Genomic DNA, 19,602 nt, shown 5'->3' on the forward strand with positions numbered 1-19,602 from the left:
ACTCCATCTCCATAAATATATACATATATATGTCATATATATGGCATTGATGTAGCAACTTTTATTAAGTTCATTGTTTTGAAAATTTCAGACTCTACATTGCAATATAGAAAAAGAGTTAGATTATCCTAACCCACTCTCTGTACCTAAAGGAAGAAGCACCCTAAATGTAGATGTGTATATGTTCCACTGTTCTAATATGAGTATTAATAATATACTGCCAGATAATTTGGTCTTGATTTGACAGCAGCTATACCTCATTCTAAGAAAATCAAAACCCAGATAATACCCAATTTGGGGAGTAACAGTCAACTTAGGAAAGGAAACTGTCATTGGCTTACTAGGAGCACAGCTTCTGGAATCGTATTACCTTGGCTTGATTCCTGACTCGCTAGCCTACTACCTGTGGAGTGAGAACAAATTATTCAACCTTTCAGTGCCTCAGTTTCCACACCTGCAAAATAGGGATGATAGTATCTAGCCCTTAATATTGTTTTGATGATTAAATTTATTCACACAGAATAAGTGAGTGTCCATCTAAAGAGCTTAGCACCAGCCCAGAATATATGAAATGCTCAATAAGTATGTGCTAGGAGTAGGAGTAATAGTGACAAAGCCCTCACCAAAATTCAACAATCATTTCTGTTGAAAAGCAGCTTCTTTAGTCACTAAAAATATGCTGATGGCTTAATTCAGTTTGTATAGTGTGTATTCAAGAATATGGGTTTTGGTACAACCAGGCCATCCCCGTTTTTTTTTCTTTAATTATAAACATTAGAAATTTGGAGGTATGGCCTGGGAATTTTTCTAACTCTGGAAAAGATTTTAAACATTCTGGTCATGAATGCTAAAAATAATAGCACACATGTTGAGTGTGTGCCAAGCACTAATCTTAGTAATCGACGTGTGTTCACCCATTTAAGCCTCCCAAAAAAACCTATTCTTATCCCAGTTTTATAAACGGAGAGACTGAGGCAAAGAGAAGTTAATTATTCATTTGAGGACATATGGCTAGAAGATGTGGGAACTAGGAGTCAAACTCAGGAAACTGGGCTTCAGGATTATGTGCTTAAACACAGGACAGGTGTGTTCATGACCAATTGGTTGATCCTCTGTGATGGAGAACTCATGGCGTTTGCCCTCCCCAGCAAACTCTCTTGGCTCATCTTTTGTTCCGTCCTAGCCCCTTCCTGTTTCCTGGGTCCCATGCTGGAATACATTCCTCATTTCTGATTAAGCTTCTCCTTCCAGGACTGTGTCCAAAGCTCAGATTAGTAGAATTTTTCTCCTCCCAGATGATAGATCATCTACTGAACTAAGCACAGTTGAATGAATGTCAAAGTCATATTCCTCCTGGGTAAGATATTCTCACCTAAGAGTGATCTTCTATAAAGTCTTATTCCAAAGATATGAAATTAAAATTACGGTTTTCAGGTTGGTAGAAGTGTTTGACAACATGGGTGTTTGGAGAAATCTCAAATACCTCCCAAGAGAAATTGTCAACTTTACAAAAAACTGGCCTGTGAACCTGAAGACTTTGAAATTCCTAAGTTTTATATCTGAGTTCCCCAAATGTGCCAAAGACCCTCCTACTGCAACTCCGTCCATATTTTTTTTTTTTTTTTTTTGAGATGGAGTCTCACTCTGTTGCCCAGGCTGGAGAGTAGTGGCATGATCTCAGCTCACTGCAACCTCTGCTTCCTGGGTTCACGCAATTCTCCTGCCTCAGCCTCCTGAGTAGCTGGGATTACAGGCGCCTGCCACCACTCCCAGCTAATTTTTGTATTTTTAGTAGAGATGGTGTTTCACTATGTATGTTGGCCAGGCTGGTCTCAAACTCCTGACCTCAAGTGATCTGCCTGCCTTGGCCTCCCAAAGTGCTGGGATTACAGGCGTGAGCCATCATGCCTGGCCCCTCCCACATTTTTATATTCTCAAAAAGATGATGCAATAATCAATAAATCTTTAAGAGAAAACCATCATAATGTCAAATTTGAAACAGCAATACCTAGATAAATCCAAATCTATTTATGCATATGCATATCATTAAAGTGAATTTTTATCCTTGCCCAGCTTTCTGTTTACATACTAAGAGAATGAAATTGTCAACACTATCAAGATTATGATGTTTTAGTTTTTGTTTCTTTTCAATAGGAACATTTGAAACTTCAAAGCAGAAACTGAAAGCAGATGTTTAGGTTTGCCTGGTGTGAGTTGAAACCCTTTCCTCATTATTTATTAAAGGTCTTTAGTTTTATGTTACTGATTGCAAAAAGGAAATTTGCAGGGAATAGGGGTTTCCTGTTAATTTTTCTTGCCGGGTACTGGCGAAAGATGCAGTCAACCATGGATAGAATTACAGTGGGGCCTCCAGAGGAAGGTCTACATATGATCACACATTACGGTCATAACTTAACATGCACCCTCTGGCAAAGTAGCTGAAACAGGCTATCTGAAGGTCAGGAAAATGAGTAATGATGCATTACTTGTATTAGTACTTGTTGGTTTTGTACCTGTAGTCAGGCTGTCACAATGATAAATAACTAGAACATTTCATTGAAAAGAAAAATGTTGCTCTTTTGATTCCAAAGTAAAAGCAATGTATTAATTAAAAGCATACATATTTTCAAAGCATTTTCCCCCCATTTGGTTACCCCAAATATTGTGGACTTCTCCTTGTTTATTTTTCTACTACTTTGATATAGATTGAATCAGCCAGATGATGGAGAGGGAACAAAGCAGGAGAAGAGGTTAAAACATTGTTAAGAAAAATATTCTAATAAAATCCCACTCCAATTTGTCATAGTACTCTTTTTAGGCATCAAAATTAATGTCTACTCCATTGTTTCATTTCTCTCTAAACTATGTCCAAATAATAGAATTAAGTGAATTGATTGAGGTGTTGTTAGACCCTTTCTTGCTTAGTCTTAGATTAGTACACGCCTAGATATTTTATAGTGAGACAATATATTTGATTCCAAATATCAGTGTATTTAATTTTTAAAAAATTAATTATTTCTTTACATCAGTTGGATATTCTGAATTATCGTGAGTATATCCCTGAAAAGGAGACATATATCTTTGAATTATAGATCTCAAGGAATTTGAAACAGTCTAGAGAAAAGTAACCTTAATCTTAAAGCAGGAATAAATCTATCATAGAAATAGGACTGGAAAAAGAGTCATTCATGGCCAGGCGTGGTGGCTCACACCTGTAATCCCAACACTTTGGGAGGCTGAGGCGGGTGGATTACCTGAGGTCAGGGGTTTGAGACTAGCCTGGCCAACATGACGAAACCCCGTCTCTACTAAAAATACAAAAATTAGCCGGGTGTGGTGGCACGCACCTGTAATCCCAGATACTAGGGAGGCTGACGCAGGAGAATCACTGCAACCCAGGAGAGGGAGGTTGCAGTGAGCCGAGATCGTGCCACTGCACTCCAGCCTGGGCGACAAGAGTGAAACTCTGTCTCAAAAAAAAAAAAAAAAAAGAAAGAAAGAAAGAAAAGAAAAGAAAAATAGTCGTTCATATGCTCTACTTCCAAATCTTAGCTCCGTCCCTAACATGATGAGTGCTTTTGGGCAAGTCACTTAACACCCAGTTGCCTCTCGACAAGACGAGAGTCCTGGACTAAATGAACTTTTTTGTACCTCTTGAGTTCTTTGACACCAACATTTTTCCTCCAAGAGTCATTAGTCCACTGAGGGATAAGAAGAATTGATCTAGAGGTACATTTTTAAAGTAATTTACTTTTGCAGTGAGAAATAGAAAATGAATGAAAAATAGTAAGTATAGAAGCCTCTGTGAAATATTTAATAAATAAACTCATTTAGCTTTAGATAATGGTTGACTGAGGTGAAAAAATTCAAAGGGGAGAGAGAAGAGAGAAAGAAAATTGGGTATGTGTATAATTGCACCATAAGTCACCATTTTTGTAGGTCACAAATGGTCCATTATTAGCAATTTATATGGTTCAACCTAATGCTGTAGCTGTAATTTTTGAATATCAAATTTGGACAAATCTATAGGGCTATCAGGACAATACCAGTTTTTGAAGAATACCACAATGAAAGCAGAAATATTAGACGAACGTGGCAAATCCATGTCTTTGGGATCTGTAGCCCAACTGGGTAGTAGTAGGTGTTTCACTAAAGTGGTCTCTGAAGCAAAACAAAAGCAACAAAAGGTAATTAAGATAACTACCATAACAGTGGAACTGCTTAAAACAATACAAATATAGTTCTTCCTAATTTATCAAATAGTAGAGCTTCATGTGGGTTCATTCTGGAAGCATTCACTTACTACACTTTAGCACTTTTTAAATGCTCCATTTTGTGAGTAATTTAATTATCTGCCAATTTGGAACATATTGCCTCTTATTTGTTTTAGCTATCCCTGAAAATTCTGTGAAAGAAGTCCTCAGAGCACCTGGTACCATCAAAGACAGAATCAAGAAGTTGCTTGCTCACAAAAACAGCATGAAAAAGAAGGTAAAAATTAAAAATGTTACCCCAGAACCCACCAGGACTCCTACCCCTAAGGTGAACTTGCAGCCCTTCAACTATGAAGAGAGTGTTTCCAGAGGCAGGAACTCTCATGGAGGTAAAAAAGGGAATGAAGAGAAAATGAAAGAAGGGCTTGAGGAGGAGAAAAGAGAAGAGAAAGCCCTGAAGAATGACATAGAGGAGCGAAGCCCGCGAGGAGATGTGTTTTGTGAGTGTTATTTTTATTTTATATGTTTTATGAAAAATGAATTGCAATTTCTCCTGGCAAATGAAAGAAGACAAAAAGCCGGTTTCACAGCTTAAGTAAAATGGGTTGGGTCTTAAGTCCTGAGAAGCAACATTCTCTGTAAAGTCTAGAAACGAACACCTTCTGCAAATACCCAGTCAAACCTGCTGCTCTAGGAACCAAGGAGGGGAAGTCCTGTTCCCCTACTTGGGGGGTTTCCTATTTGACACAGACCTTCTCTTCTAGCTTCCAGCCAAGGAAGCCTGCTTGTCCTGCAAGGGCAGTGGTTTGGCTGCCCAGCTCTCCATGAGGCATGCCCCCAAATCAAAGAGAGGCTCACCACATGGATCTGCTAAGCTCTACCTTTTTATTTCTTGAAGGCACTTTTACAGGCCTAGTCTAAGAAAATGGAACCTCACAGTTGTGTGGTTATGATTTTATAATCCAAAATCGACAAATGTAGGAGGACAAATTTCATAGTGGAGCTTAAGTTTTCTATGTGAACTAGAGAACTGCTGTAACTCCCTTTTCACTGGTTGCTGTGCAGAACTCACCATAAGGCTCAGTCCCCCCAGGAGGGTTTCCATATTAACCCACCCTGCATCTCTACACTGAGACTTTCCCATTCATTCTGGCTGGGCATTTGTTGCTCCCTCTATATTTTGCCTTGTCTAGTCTTGGCTCTGTGACTGGTGGTCATATATACAAATGCCAGATGGATTTAACCAAAGGAAAAGTAGACACAGGCCCACCCATCCAAGAACTAGCATCCAGTGACATTCTCTGCCTTAATAGAGAGTGAAAAATCTCAAAAAAAGAAAAAAAAACATATTTCCAAAACCTAGTATGAAGGGATGTATCAAGAGTGTAGATGCTTAGTTTACCCAAGGAAATGTCTGGAAAAGATGTTCTAGATGAGGAAACTGGATCCAATGTGAATTATTTGGAAATGTTAGGGAAACGCTGCTCTAATATATTCTGTAATTAGAATACATGATCTAACCTTCTTTGTTTGGTCATTTGATTCATACCTTCTGAGCATGTGGGCTTTAAGGTTTTTTTCTTAACTGACCAAGTGTTCTTTATTAGTCCCTAAGGTGAATGAAGCAGGTGAATTCGGCCTGGTTCTGGTCCAAAGGAAAGCACTAACTTCCAAACTGGAACATAAAGGTAAATAATTCTTTCTCCCAAGTGTATGCTCTTTCACGTTGTCCTTGTCGTTTTCATTTCTTCATACAGTGAAATGATTGTTTATGAATCCCTGCTTCATTCGTAAACCCCCAAGGGAAAAATCATTACATCACGCACACAGTGCCAGTATTAAAATAGTAGGTCCTTGTGTGACTGGTACTAATGATTGAAATATAGTAAAGCTATTCTCTTCTCCCCGCCACTCCCACCTGATGCTGAGAGTGAATGGTTGAAGCAGACTGTATATATGGAGATGGGAGAAACTTACATATTTTCTTCAACTCTGCTGCCTGAGGACCCACAACCTGAAAGTCCTCATGTACTAAATTTGGCCCAAAGTGCCTGTATCAGTTACCTATTGCCACAATAATGCTGTGTAACAAACAACCACAAGCCCTCAGTGGCCTACAGCAATAAATATTTATTTTTGCTTATGAGTCTATGGGTTGGCTGGACGGTTCTGCTGCTCTGAGCTAGGCTGGGTGGGCTCACCCATGTGTCCACGTACAGTCAGTTGTGGGCCCGCTTCGTGATTTTGCTGATCTTGGCTGTGCTTTCTCACATGCCTGAGGCCTCAGTTGGGAGGATTGGACTCACTCAGCTCTGCTCCATGTGGTCTCTCATCCTCCAGCAGGCTAGTCCAAGCTTTTTCTCATGAGGCAACAGCAGGGTTTCAGGAAAGAGAGCAGCAGCACACAAGATATTTTGAGGTCTAGACCCAGAAATGGCACAACATCACTTCTGCCATATTCTATTGGCCAAGCCAAGTCACAAGGCCAGCGTAGACTTCAAGGTTGTGGAAGGAGCTGTGAAGTCATACAAAGAGTGTGGATACAGACAGGGATAAAAATCAGGACCATTTTTGCGATCATTCCACCAAAGCCTCATAATCTGGAGTTTCTTGGGCATGATCCCTAATTCCTCTTGGTTTATTTAGAACATTCACCACTCATGACAAATTACACAGACCTCAGGGAAAAGCCCGTTTATATATTTATCCCTTTCACTTGGTATAAGTATGAATGCCTTGATCACCTCTTTCCTTTTCAAACTTTCTTTCACTTACCACTATACATGTGGTAAGTAAAAGATTAGCATAACCTTTTCCTTTTCAAACTTCCTTTTACTTACCACTATACATGTGGTAAGTAAAAGATTAGCATAACCTTGTGCTAATTGATTCCCTTTTGTGTTTACCCTGGGAGTGCATTGCCCAGTTCTATCACTTTGGTTTACAGGACCATCTCTACCACAAAAAAAAGTACCTCTCTAATTCAGTCCTCCAAATTGTATCTGAGAAGCTTCTACTAAAACTCTTCAAAGCCTAGTAACCCATGACCCAGCTCCTACAGGCATTTTGTTTTCTTCCATATTTCTCCTAAGTATTCTGTTTTTATTTCTCTGCATTAGACAACTTATTGCCCATTTTCCTGGTTAGAAAGAAAATGTTTCATTGTACAGGGGGTAAACTACGTTCTCCAGGTGCTCACAAGTTCTGCCCAAGCTCTGCCTACCCTTGATAAGTGACATGAAGGAATCCGTTGACTCCTCTTTGGATCCCCAAACCACCAGATTTCTTAGTTTACTTTCTATTCCATGATTCCTAATGAAACACAGAAAGGTTAAAATTTTGCACATGACCATATGACCCTGTAATTTCAACAGTCCTTGAGTAAGTTGTCTTGGAAAGCTCAGTCCCAATCAGAAGACTCAGATGTGTACTGCAACTCTTCCACTGGTTGTTTGCCTTGGACAAGTCACTTGGATTTGCAGTGCCTCCTTGCTTTCATACGTAAAATTGGAATAAGAGCAATATTCATCTCTTAGGTGCTGTCTTAGGCTGGGTTCCCCAGAAATAGACCCCAAGATAAGAATTTGTGTGCAAATGGTTTATGTGGAAGATGATCCCAGGAAATGGTGGTTGGGGGTGTGCATAAGTGAGATGGGGAGACAAGGAGGCAATAAAGGGTATGTTATCAGGCAAGTTTCCACTGTGGGCAACTGGAGCTCAATCCCATTGGGGAACTCCAGAAGCCAGTGTAGAACACATGGCTCATAATTATCCTACTGAAGGAGTAAGGAGGCTGGGGCATATATATACCAACTCCCATCTGGCATTGATTGAAGGCTGCTCCCAGGAGGGTGCTGATTCCTTGGTGCTCCTGGCCTGGCATGAAAGCAAGGAAGGGCACCACTGGGGCAACTTGATCTCAATCCCACTTGGACCCTCGACAAGACAGGGAAAGCCTAAATTCCAATCTGACTTTAGTCCACACTCAATTCCAGCACTTAGTGGTCCTTTCCAAAGGCAAGGAAATGGAGGTATCTATCCAACAACTCCTGTCCATCACTGGTTGAGGGCTGTCCCTGGGAAAATAACTCCCCAGCATTCTAGCCCACCTGGTTGGGCCAAGAATGCTCCAGCCAGAGAACACCCTCACACAGAGATCTGTGAGTGTTTCCAGTAGAAAGCCAAATGCCTGCAAGAGAATATAAGTACTGACAGATATTTGTGTGGCACCAACAGCATCTGCTTCAAGGCAGGTGTGGATTAAACCAGAGAATATATTTGAAGGCACTTTCCAAACCATGAAGTGCTATACAAATGAAAGAATGTGCCTGTGAGACCAAAGCCTTGAGTTTTCTCTCTGTATGGAATAGTTTGCTATATACTATTCCATCATCCCAATTTACACACCTGCTTTCCCCATGTGGAAGAAGGGGAAGAGTTTGGGAGAAACATACCACCACAATTGTAAACCAACTGAAAAACTGATACTCCACTATTTGTGGGATAATAACATCAACTATCTAACTAGTATTAGCACTCATTAAAGAATACTGAAGACTGGAAGCAAGTATTACCTGGCATCTTTTACTTTTAAAACTGGGACTAGAAAGAAAATATATTTGCTGCACAGAGAAAAAATAGGGAGTTAAGAAGAAAGGAAAGTGAGGAAAGGGACCGTATGTGCTCACTTAGGATATGTGCAAGATGGAAGGTTCTGGATTGCAGTCTGATTTGGGATTCAGGTCCAACTCCAGCATTCAGTGTCTGCAGAACTGGAGCCTCAATTTTAGTTTCCTGAAAATGAGTCTGATGCTAGACGTTCTTTTAAACAACCTAATCAAATGATATAAAATATTTGGCAAATCAAAATGAGTCAAGAATCAGCTGCTGCTGTGTTTCTTTTTACCCTATTCCCTTTCCTTACCATTCCTTTCTTCCCCAGCATTAAAACATATAAAGCCCCAAAATCAGAGCCAGAGGCTAGCCTTAGTTGTAAATCAAAAATATCTCATTCTTCTCCCCCGCCCTTTCCCAGTGGTATTTATCTACATCAGAGGTCAGCCAACTTTTTTCTATAAAGGGCTAGATAGTACATATTTTAAGCTTTGTGGGCCATAAACTACTTTCACAACTATTCAACTCCATCATTGTAGCTCAGATGCAGTCATTGATGTTATGTGAATGAATGGGCATAGTGTGTTTCAATAAAACTTTATAAAAACAGACAGTGGGCCAGGATCTACATAAAAGTAACCACAGGCACTGGTTCAAAACTTAAAACTAGCTGAATGAACTCTTATATTTCTCTGACACATCTAAACAAGGCAGTCATTAACAGTTTAGAGGCCAGGCACGGTGGCTCACACCTGTAATACCAGCACTCTGGGAGGCCAAGGCAGGTGGATCGTTTGAGCCCAGGAGTTCAAGACCAGCCTGGGCAACACAATGAGACCCCCATCTGTACAAAAAAAAAATTTAAAAATTAGCTGGCGTGGTAGCATGTGTCCATAGTCCCAGCTACTCAGGAAGCTGAAGTGGGAGGATCACTTGAGCCTAGGAGGTAGAGGCTGTAGTGAGCTGTGTTTGTGCCACTACACTCCAGCCTGGGTGACAGAGCAAGACCCTGTCTCAAAAAAAAAAAAAAAAAAGAAAAGAAAAGAAAAAGAAGGTAGAAAGTTCTGGCAAGGTCTTCACTGGTTTATTTGGGTAGGAGATATTTTATTTTCTGGCCTGAATTCGATAAACAATTGCTTATATTCTGTTTCTCTTTGTGCATGGGGTTCTCGCCCATTACTTATTTTTTTTTAAAGGGTTTTTGTTTTGTTTTGTCTTGTTTTGGATTTTTTTTTTTGTTTTTTTGTTTTTTTGTTTTTTTGAGACAGAGTCTTACCCTGTCACCCAGGCTGGAGTGCAGTGACGTGATCTTGGCTCACTGCAACCTCCACCTCCTGGGTGATTCTCCTGCCTCAGCCTCCCAAGTAGCTGGGATTACAGGTGTCTGCCACCATGCCCAGCTAATTTTTGCATTTCTAGTAGAGATGGGGTTTCACCATGTTGGCCAGGCTGGTCTTGAACTCCTGACCTCGTGATCCGCCTACCTCAGCCTCCCAAAGCTTTTTGTTTTTGTAAGATCACAACTGAATTTGTTCAGAATGGCTTCACAGACATAACTCAAAACAGGGTATGTCATGATCTGTACTCTGTGCAACTGAAAACAAGGTATTGCCTTCCAAAGCCCCAAATGTTAGATATCTTCCTAATGCTCTTAGGGGTTATGAAATGTGTTCTTTCTTTTTAGCAGATTTAAATATCTCGGTTGACTGCAGCTTCAATCATGGGATCTGTGACTGGAAACAGGATAGAGAAGATGATTTTGACTGGAATCCTGCTGATCGAGATAATGGTATTTATATTTGACAGTTTCATGTTCTGCAATATGGTGAAGGGATAGAAAGCCCTCCATGAGTGATGAGTTGTTATTCCCATTACTCATCAGAGCAGGGTTGTTTGTCATTTTTGGAAACTTTTAGACCTTCTGAGCTCTCCCTTGATAGATGACTAACTTGGTCCAGCATATATTCTCCTACTTAATCCCTCTCCCACACACCTGCCTCCACAAAGGATATGGGAGCAAACCTCTTCCATATTCACTCTCCTGCTGCTGAGGGAGAGATGTTGAGATTTGTATAAAGTTTGGGAGAGTTAGGGAAAAGGCAGAAAGAAGTGGTTTCTTCTTCCCAGTTTACCAGCCATAGCATCTTGTAGTTTTTGTTTTGTTTTGTTTTGTTTTGTTTTGTTTTGTTTTGTTTTCATGGGGGAAATAAATCTTGAAAGGAAATATGACCTCCACCTAAACCTGGTGTTTTAGTAGAGTGGTCCCTCAAAGCATGAAAACCGTAATGAACATCAAGTCAATGACCTGAACTCCTGAACTGAGCTTTCCCTTCTATTTGTTGCTTGAGGATTTCTTTCGAGCCACCTGTCCTTGAATTTTTCTCAGTCTTATCTGTGACCTGCAGATTTCCCACCCTTCCCATTGCCTACTTAAACACTGTTGAGGGACCCTAACTATCCCCTTAGTGTTTGTCTTGCAGATCCCATTTAGAGCACAAATTGAATCTCTGTCTCCTGACTGACTATATAATTAAAGACAACTGTTACACCTTCAGGGACTCCAGTTACTTATCAATCAAATTATTTCTTTGGGGATGTATAGGCTCAGCCCTCAGTTAAAAGATCTTTCTTTTAGATCCTTCCTCTAGACTAATTCCTCTCCAACATCTTTCCTTTCATGCCCTCACATACAATCAGAAAACCTAGATATCCCCTAACAAGAATTCCTTTTTGAACTTGGGGTTAGGGGAGAGGGGACACATCTCACACAGCAGTTGTGTGAATGGGACTTTTACTAAAGATTCAGTGTAAGCAAAGGGCAAATTTAACCAGGCTGAAAACATCATATCATTGGAAAAGCTATCTTGTTGATAACTAACCTGAGTTTCTCGTTTCTTCCATAATGGCATCTCTAAATTTATGTCTACCAGAGCTATATCATATTGGGAGCCCATAGGTTATTCCAGGACCTCCATAGCTGATATAAGGTTATGTTAAGTCTTAATTAAGTTGAGTCTTCTGTCCGAGGGAAGTTCCCTATTTACAAACACTCAATTCACAAATAACCCCAGGGTTCTCAGCTTCTGCATCATTCAAGTCATACCCCTGCTCCTCCTGCACCTCCATTGGATTTCTAGGTAAGCTTTTCATTCCCTCTGTACAGCTAAATATGAAAAATAAACATGGCCAAGGCAGGAGGATTACTTGAGCCCAGGAGTTTGAGACCAGCCTGGGCAACATAGGGGGATCCCATTGCTACAAAAAATTGAAAAAAAATAGGCTGGGTGCAGTGGCTCATGTATGTAATCCCAGCACTTTGGGAGCACTTTGGGAGGCCGAGGCAGGTGGATTACCTGAGATCAGGAGTTCAAGACCATCCTGGCTAACATGGTGAAACCCTGTCTCTACTAAATATACAAAAATTAGCCGGGCATGGTGGTGTGTGCCTGTAATCCCAGCTACTTGGGAGGCTGAGGCAGGAGAATCGCTTGAACCCAGGAGGCGGAGGTTGCAGTGAGCTGAGATTGCACCATTGCACTACAGCCTGGGCGACAGAACAAGACTCCATCTCCAAAAAAATAAATAAATAAAAAATAAAAAACGAAAAAATGGAAAAGAAAAAAATTAGCCAGGTGTGGCGGCATACACCTGTGATCCCAGCTATTCAGGAGGCTGAAGTGGAAGGATCACTTGGGCCCAGGCATTTGAGGCTATAGTGAGCTATGATGGCACCCCTGCACTCCAGCCTGGGTGACAGAGTGAGACCCTGCCTCAAAAAAAAAAAAAAAAAAAAAAGAAAAGAAAAAGAAAAAGAAAAAAAAGAAAAGAGACATGAAAGAGTTAGCATTATTAGAGGGATAAAACCACAAAGACAGCCCAAAGCAGACTTTATCTGGGAGAGAAAGGGAAACCTGCCACAGTAGGTGACAGAAAGCGTAGCTGAAAGAGATGCCAGATGAAATATAGGATGCCTATATTTCAGACAGGCAATTAATACTTTTTAGTATGTCTTGGACATGTACTTTATCGAAATTCAAACTCCACTGGGCATCCTATATTTTTATTTGCTAAATCTGGATACCCTACTAGCTGGGGAAGAAGACCAGATTCTGGATGCATTGAAAACTAAGGCAATGTCAGCCTGGGTCCTGCAAGTATCTCCGACTTGCAGTAGCAGACCACCCATTCCCCAATGTCTTCTTCCTGGCTTCTATAGAAATTTTTCCTTCTTACAACTTCTTCAGACCCTACTCTTTGAGAGTTTTTGCCCAAGTTCATCAAAGCCACAACCTGAAGATTGGAGATGAGCAAAAGTCCACTATACCACAGGTTAAAAGATACTTAGAAGATTTGCAGGATTTGAAGGAGAGTGTTCTTGTCATCCTAAATCAGAAATTGGAGTGATATGTTACACATGGTAGTTGAGTTCCATGCAACCACTAGTACAGGTGCAGGTGTGTTTTGGATTAAACACCACACTCTGGACCCACTTAAGGAGCTGATCATCTTACATGTCATTGACTCAGTGGGGAAATGCATTCTAAGTTTCAAGTCACCAAAATGGAAATGAAATTATGGAACACAAGTTCTCCATCAACTGCAGATTACCTGCAGTGCTAAAGGATCATTTAATTAGATTCTTACCCCATATCTTTGTGTATGCTTTGTGTATGCAAAAAAATCCTCGGTTTTTCTGACCATCAGTTTGTCTATATAACAAAATATTTCAATTGTGTGATCCCTAAAATCCATTTTAGCATGAAACTTTTATTCCTATGTTCAAAATGAAAAGGACTTCAGCTTTCCCTATAGGAGACTATTGTTTACTTTTTATAGCTTTTTTATGCATTAAAGCCAAACTCCTTACAATTGCCTCATTAATTGTGCATTTTTTCCCTTCTCTTAAAGCTATTGGCTACTATATGGCAGTTCCGGCCTTGGCAGGTCACAAGAAAGACATTGGCCGATTGAAACTTCTCCTCCCTGACCTGCAGCCCCAAAGCAACTTCTGTTTGCTCTTTGATTACCGGCTGGCCGGAGATAAAGTCGGGAAACTTCGAGTGTTTGTGAAAAACAGTAACAATGCCCTGGCATGGGAGGAGACCACGAGTGAGGATGAAAAGTGGAAGACAGGGAAAATTCAGCTGTATCAAGGAACTGATGCTACCAAAAGTGTAAGTGGGAAAAAAATGATTAAACTCAATATTTGCATTCTTTTGCAATGATTTAACAAATGAAACAAAACATTTACTGAAGTATGTAGGCATTAGGGATACAACGATAAGACTTTTTCCTACACTTAAAGAATATGTTCTGGAGCTGAATAGGCAAGGTGATTAATCGGCACAACTCATGGATACTTATCTGGCATATGCATATCATGTTCTATGGAAATAACCTGTTTGTCAGGCTCCTCTCACCAACGTCCTTCCAAATCAGGCTATACATGCTATACATTCTGTAGTATGTAAAAGAATGTCATGCTCATTCATTCTATGCCCAGAACTTACTACAATTAATGGCAGCTAGAAGGTGATTTTTTTTTTAATGTTTTTTTAAACTGAACTGAGAGAGTGGCTATTGTCAGGGTCCCCAGGACCACCCTTAGGTTCAGTGATTCCCTAAAAGGACTCACACAGAAGTCAGAAAAGCTGTTATATTCACAAGTACAGTTTGTATAGATTAAAATCAGTAGAGGGAAAAGACACATAGGGCAGAATCCAGGAGAGACCAGGCAGAGGCTTACAGTTTTTGTCTCCCAGTAGAGTCATATGGGCAGCTATTAATTCTCCCAGCAACCAAGCATGATGACACTTACAAAGTATTGCCCACCAGGGAAGCTCACCCAAACTTTCGTGTCCAAGGTTTTTGTTGGGGGTCAGTATGCCCATGTGATCACCTGCATAGCTGACTTTAGTTATCTAGTCTCCAGCCTCTCTAGTGGTCAAGTTGATACCATGTGACTCAAGACCCCCACCATAAGTCACATTGTTACCATAAACTATCTGGCATGGCCCAAGGCCTCAGATAAACAAAGGCACTCTTAATCAAAGAGGATATTACAAGGGCTTAGAGGTTATCTCCTAAGAACCAGTCAAGGGCCAAACCTTTCTTTGGAATGTGTAGGGTTTGGACATACCAGACCTACTGAGTTAATCTTTTATTGCACAGTGGGTTTAACAAAGGAAAAGGAAACAGAGTTTTAAGAGGAAGCTGGTCAAGTGGATGAAACCCTGAGAAAGAACAAACAGAATAAAAATGGCAAAGAGTCTATCCAGTTTGACCCATCAGGAGGTGGCTAGTGACCTTTGCAAGAGTTCTTTCTTTGGAGGGGAAGGGTCGAAGGTCACACTTCAGAAAGATGAAAACAGAAGGGATCAGAGCCTGAAGGCAGCCACTGTGGATGTTATAAAGAGTTTGGTCAAGGTAGGCCAGACGAGGTGACTCATGCCTGTAATCCCAACACTTTGGGAGGCCGAGACAGGCAGATCACCTGAGGTTGGGAGTTCGAGACCAGCCTGACCAACATGGAGAAACCCCATCTCTACTAAAAATACAAAATTAGCCAGGTGTGGTGGTGCAAGCCTGTAATCCCAGCTACTCAGGAGGCCGAGTCAGGAGAATCGCTTTAACCCGGGAGGCAGAGGTTGCAGTGAGCCGAGGTCGTGCCATTGCACTCAAGCCTGGGCAACAAGAGTGAAACTCCATCTCAAAAAAAACACCGAAAAAACAAACAAACAAAAAGTTTGGTCAAGATGGGAAGGAAAAAGGGTGAAAGCTAGAAAAAGGCACATTAAGTGGTGATAATAGGAAGAACAATTAGTAGATCCATGTATTAGGATTCCATTTATACTTTGCTTGTGAAAGATGACTAATGCAAATTTAACATCTTTTCATTTACATGTCACAGTTTAATTAAAGCAGAACATCTTATTTAAAATATGTCATGAGACATGACTATAAATAAAAGTATATGTTGGGTACCAGTTAATGAATTTCCTAACCACTCTTCCCCTCTGAGGTAAAAGCAGCCAGTGCTTGTTTAGGAATGACACATGCATTAATTTGAGTTTATTCTTATAGCAGTACATTTAAATCAATACAAATCCAATCCACATATTTTCTTGTGTTTGCGGCATGGTTTGGGGACTGTGGCACTGAGCCATGCTATATATGGATGATATCCCCTGCTGGAGAATTGAAACATGCCTCTGCACAGCATTCATAATTACTTTGATGTTGACCGAATTCATGTGATGGAGAATATTTTTTATATAACATTGTAGCTTGCAGGGAGGGTATACTAGCAAAACAGTGATTTTTTTTTAAATGCACATTTCTGTAGACATGCCCCCAAAGAGCCTGGCCAGCAATCACACTGGAACACAGCAGTGCTTTCATAAGAGGCATTCTCAGACCCAGGCATCTGTTCCTTGAATTCTTCAGTTCTAGGGGAAATCTTGATGGGGGAATATTGAAGGGTAAGGAAGCTGACTAATCCAGACTAAAGAATATATTCCAGTTTAGCAATGTCATATTGGCTGTGGACATTTGTAACAGATGTGACTCTTGCTGCATAAACTTGGGCATACAAGGTAAGTCACATTACTTTCTCGAAATCAAACTATTTCTGAATCCACAGCCCCATCCCATTAGGCTGGGGGGAAATTTAATCTTGGCTATTTCCTCATTCAGGGTTGGGATAGGGGCCCCCTCCCTAGGGTAGCCTGTGCTTTTGAAAGGCTAAAAATGGTCCAGACATTAAGAAGGGGGCAGCACATCTTTACTTCATCATAAGGGCCATGGATACCCACATCTTCTGCACCTACATGGCCCTTGAAGTCACTCATCTCTTCAACTTCCATGCCAGGCCCAGACACACAAACCTTTACTGGGGTTGGAATCTTGTTGCTGAGAATCTAGCCTCAATGGGAACATCAGGCAACCATTTTCTGCCCAGGGCTCTGCCAGGGAGATGCAGTGGTACAGCATCCTAGTTCTGGAGAATCTCATGGCTCCCCTCACCACTTCTAACTTTTAACCTTCTACCTTCAGCCACAGTCTCAGAAAGTTAAGCTTGTGGGTAACAAACGTCAGGGAAGGGACCATCTTCCAGAAAAGTCTGCTTTTGATTGTTATATCCCAACTCTCCTTGATAAAAAAGAACATTAAAATCCTGCCTAATTTTTGGGGGGATAGAGGAGGTAAAAATATAGTGAAAAACACAAAATTAGTATGTCAATTAATTATCCTGACATTTATTTCTAGTTATCCAGGGGTTATCAGTCAAGGGACTTAGTGTTGGAAAAGCCACCATATGCCAAGATGTAGACATAGCCACCCTCATTATCCCACCCATTGCAGCTGCTGTGAGGGGTCTGCTGTTTGGCTCACCCCTACTTTTTAAAAAAAGTTCCTTTGGGTGCAAAAGGAACATCTTTCTGAAAGCAGTTCCCTCCTGAGACTAGAGGAAAAAGAAACTTCTATACCCAGTTATGCTATCACTGGCTGCTTAGTAATAACTTGTTTCCAATAGTTCTCAAGAAAATGCACTCAGATTGAGAGCGAAAGAGAGCAGCCCAGGTACTGAGCAGTCATAGACCCTTGTCATCTCCATTTGTTCCCTGAGGTTTCTCCTCTTTGGAGAGCCAGAGAAAACTGGATATGGTGATGACAGCAAGCCTAAAGTTGCTTCATTTCTGAAGACTATTCTGTGATTCTTTATTAAGCAAAAAAGAGATGGTGCTGGGGATAGTGAATAATTGCATGATGGCATTGTTGTGAGCATGATTCTTAAAGGATCTTTCTTTAAAATGCCAATTTATACAAGTTTGAATTTATATAAGTTTGAACTTAAAAAGTTTAGAAATGACAAAAGGAAATTACTTTTTTGAAAATAAGAAAAGATTCATAATCATACTACAGTAACATGAGTGCTTTTATATTTCACATTTTACTTTGCATATGAATGTATATTTTTATTTATCTGTAACTGCCGTATACGTAGGCTATTGTTGAATTTCATTTTGATAGGCTATATGTGCATGTTATTTTAAAGAATACCATGTTCCAAATGAAATATTCTTTTCCCTCTATGTTTGTTCCAGGGTGACTTTAGTCATCTTTGAATCAGGATCATTTTGTTGTCCTCTAAATCTGCTTATTTTGGATATTGAAGATTGTAGAAACCCTCTAGGCCTAGTCCGCTCTTTATGGGAGGCATGGGAGACATACTTCTCTTTAGAGTGAATGTTACTGGATAGGTGCTCCATAAATTGTAGCTATTACTATTTTCATAATTATTGAATTTAACAAATATTTCTAGTGTTTTATCTGATTATAAAATTAACATGAACTATTTTTTTAAAAAAACATTACACTATTGAAGAAACTTACATTCATTCAGGCTGGGCGCAGTGGCTCATGCCTGTAATTCCAGCACTTTGGGAGGCCTAGGTGGGTGGATCACTTGAGGCCAGGAATTTGAGACCAGCTTGGCCAACATGGTGAAACCCTGCACTAAAAATTATAAAAATTTAAAAAATTAGCCGGGCATGGTGGCACATGTCTGTAATCCCAGCTACTCAGAGGCTGAGGCACAAGAATCACTTGAGCCTGGAAGGCAGAGGTTGCAGTGAGCTGAGATTGTGCCACTGCACTCCAGCCTGGGTGACAGAGCAAGACTGTCTCAAAAAAAATAAATATAAATATAAATAAATAAAACAAAACCTTCATTCAGCAAATATTGATTTTAATTATATTTATTTGAAAACATGTTTGGATAAATGAATGAATATAAAATAGTCACTGTATAATCCTTAATTTTGTTAAATGAGTCCCCTGTCATTTTGTGTCCAATTTGAAGATAATTTTTTTAGTATTCATCCTCTGTTCTCTCTATATAGAAATTTCTAAACTATAAAGAAGTTTATCTTTTGATTACTAATAAATTTATTAGACAAAAGTGATTATAGCATATTATGAAATATTTTCAACACATGAAAACAACATTCCAGATAATCTCCAAATATATTAACCAATATTTTAAGAAAAATAAGTAGGCCGGGGATGGTGGCTCACGCCTGTAGTCCCAGCATTTTGGGAGGCCGAGGCGGGCGAATCACGAGGTCAGGAGATCGAGACCATCCTGGCTAACACGGTGAAACCCCATCTCTACTAAAAAATACAAAAAATTAGCCAGGCATGGTGGCGGGCACCTGTAGTCCCAGCTACTCGGGAGGCTGAGGCAGGAGAATGGCGTGAACCCGGGGGGCGGAGCTTGCAGTGAGCCGAGATTGCGCCACTGCCCTCCAGCCTGGGCGACAGAGCGAGACTGCGTCTCAAAAACAAAAAAAGAAAAAGAAAAATAATTACACTCTTATAAACTACCAAAATCTATCTTTGACTATATAGTTTTTTTTGTTTGTTTGTTTTTTTGAGACAGAGTCTCGCTCTGTCGCCCAGGCTGGAGTGCAGTGGCGCGATCTCGGCACACTGCAAGCTCCGCCTCCCGGGTTCATGCCATTCTCCTGCCTCAGCCTCCAGAGTAGCTGGGACTACAGGTGCCCGCCACCACGCCCGGCTAATTTGTTTGTATTTTTAGTAGAGACGGGGTTTCACTGTGTGTTAGCCAGGATGATCTTGATCTCCTGACCTTGTGATCCACCCGCCTCGGCCTCCCAAAGTGCTGGTATTACAGGTATGAGCCACCGTGCCCGGCCTTGACTATATAGTTTTTTATTAGATGTTCAAGGGGAATATTAAATTTCTTCTC

General features: G+C 40.5%; 1 protein-coding gene and 1 long non-coding RNA gene across 3 annotated transcripts in view; one reads left to right on the plus strand and one right to left on the minus strand.

Annotated features, from left to right (window-relative positions):
* Positions 1-19,602, plus strand: part of EGFL6 (EGF like domain multiple 6) — a 63,438-nt gene that overhangs the window by 42,926 nt on the left and 910 nt on the right. The window contains exons 8-11 of one of the 2 annotated variants that reach the window (XM_024241039.2): positions 4,391-4,714; positions 5,822-5,902; positions 10,513-10,617; positions 13,737-14,002. In XM_024241039.2, the coding sequence (XP_024096807.1) occupies positions 4,391-4,714; positions 5,822-5,902; positions 10,513-10,617; positions 13,737-14,002 (776 nt within the window). The remainder of the gene's footprint in view (positions 1-4,390; positions 4,715-5,821; positions 5,903-10,512; positions 10,618-13,736; positions 14,003-19,602) is intronic. The other variant, XM_024241040.2, reaches the window with a different exon arrangement.
* LOC129052892 (uncharacterized) overlaps positions 1-19,602 on the minus strand; it is a 73,270-nt gene that overhangs the window by 33,464 nt on the left and 20,204 nt on the right. The gene's annotated exons all lie outside the window — the stretch shown is intronic.

This window comes from Pongo abelii, chromosome X (genome assembly GCF_028885655.2).
Source record: "Pongo abelii isolate AG06213 chromosome X, NHGRI_mPonAbe1-v2.0_pri, whole genome shotgun sequence".
Lineage (NCBI taxonomy): Eukaryota > Metazoa > Chordata > Mammalia > Primates > Hominidae > Pongo > Pongo abelii.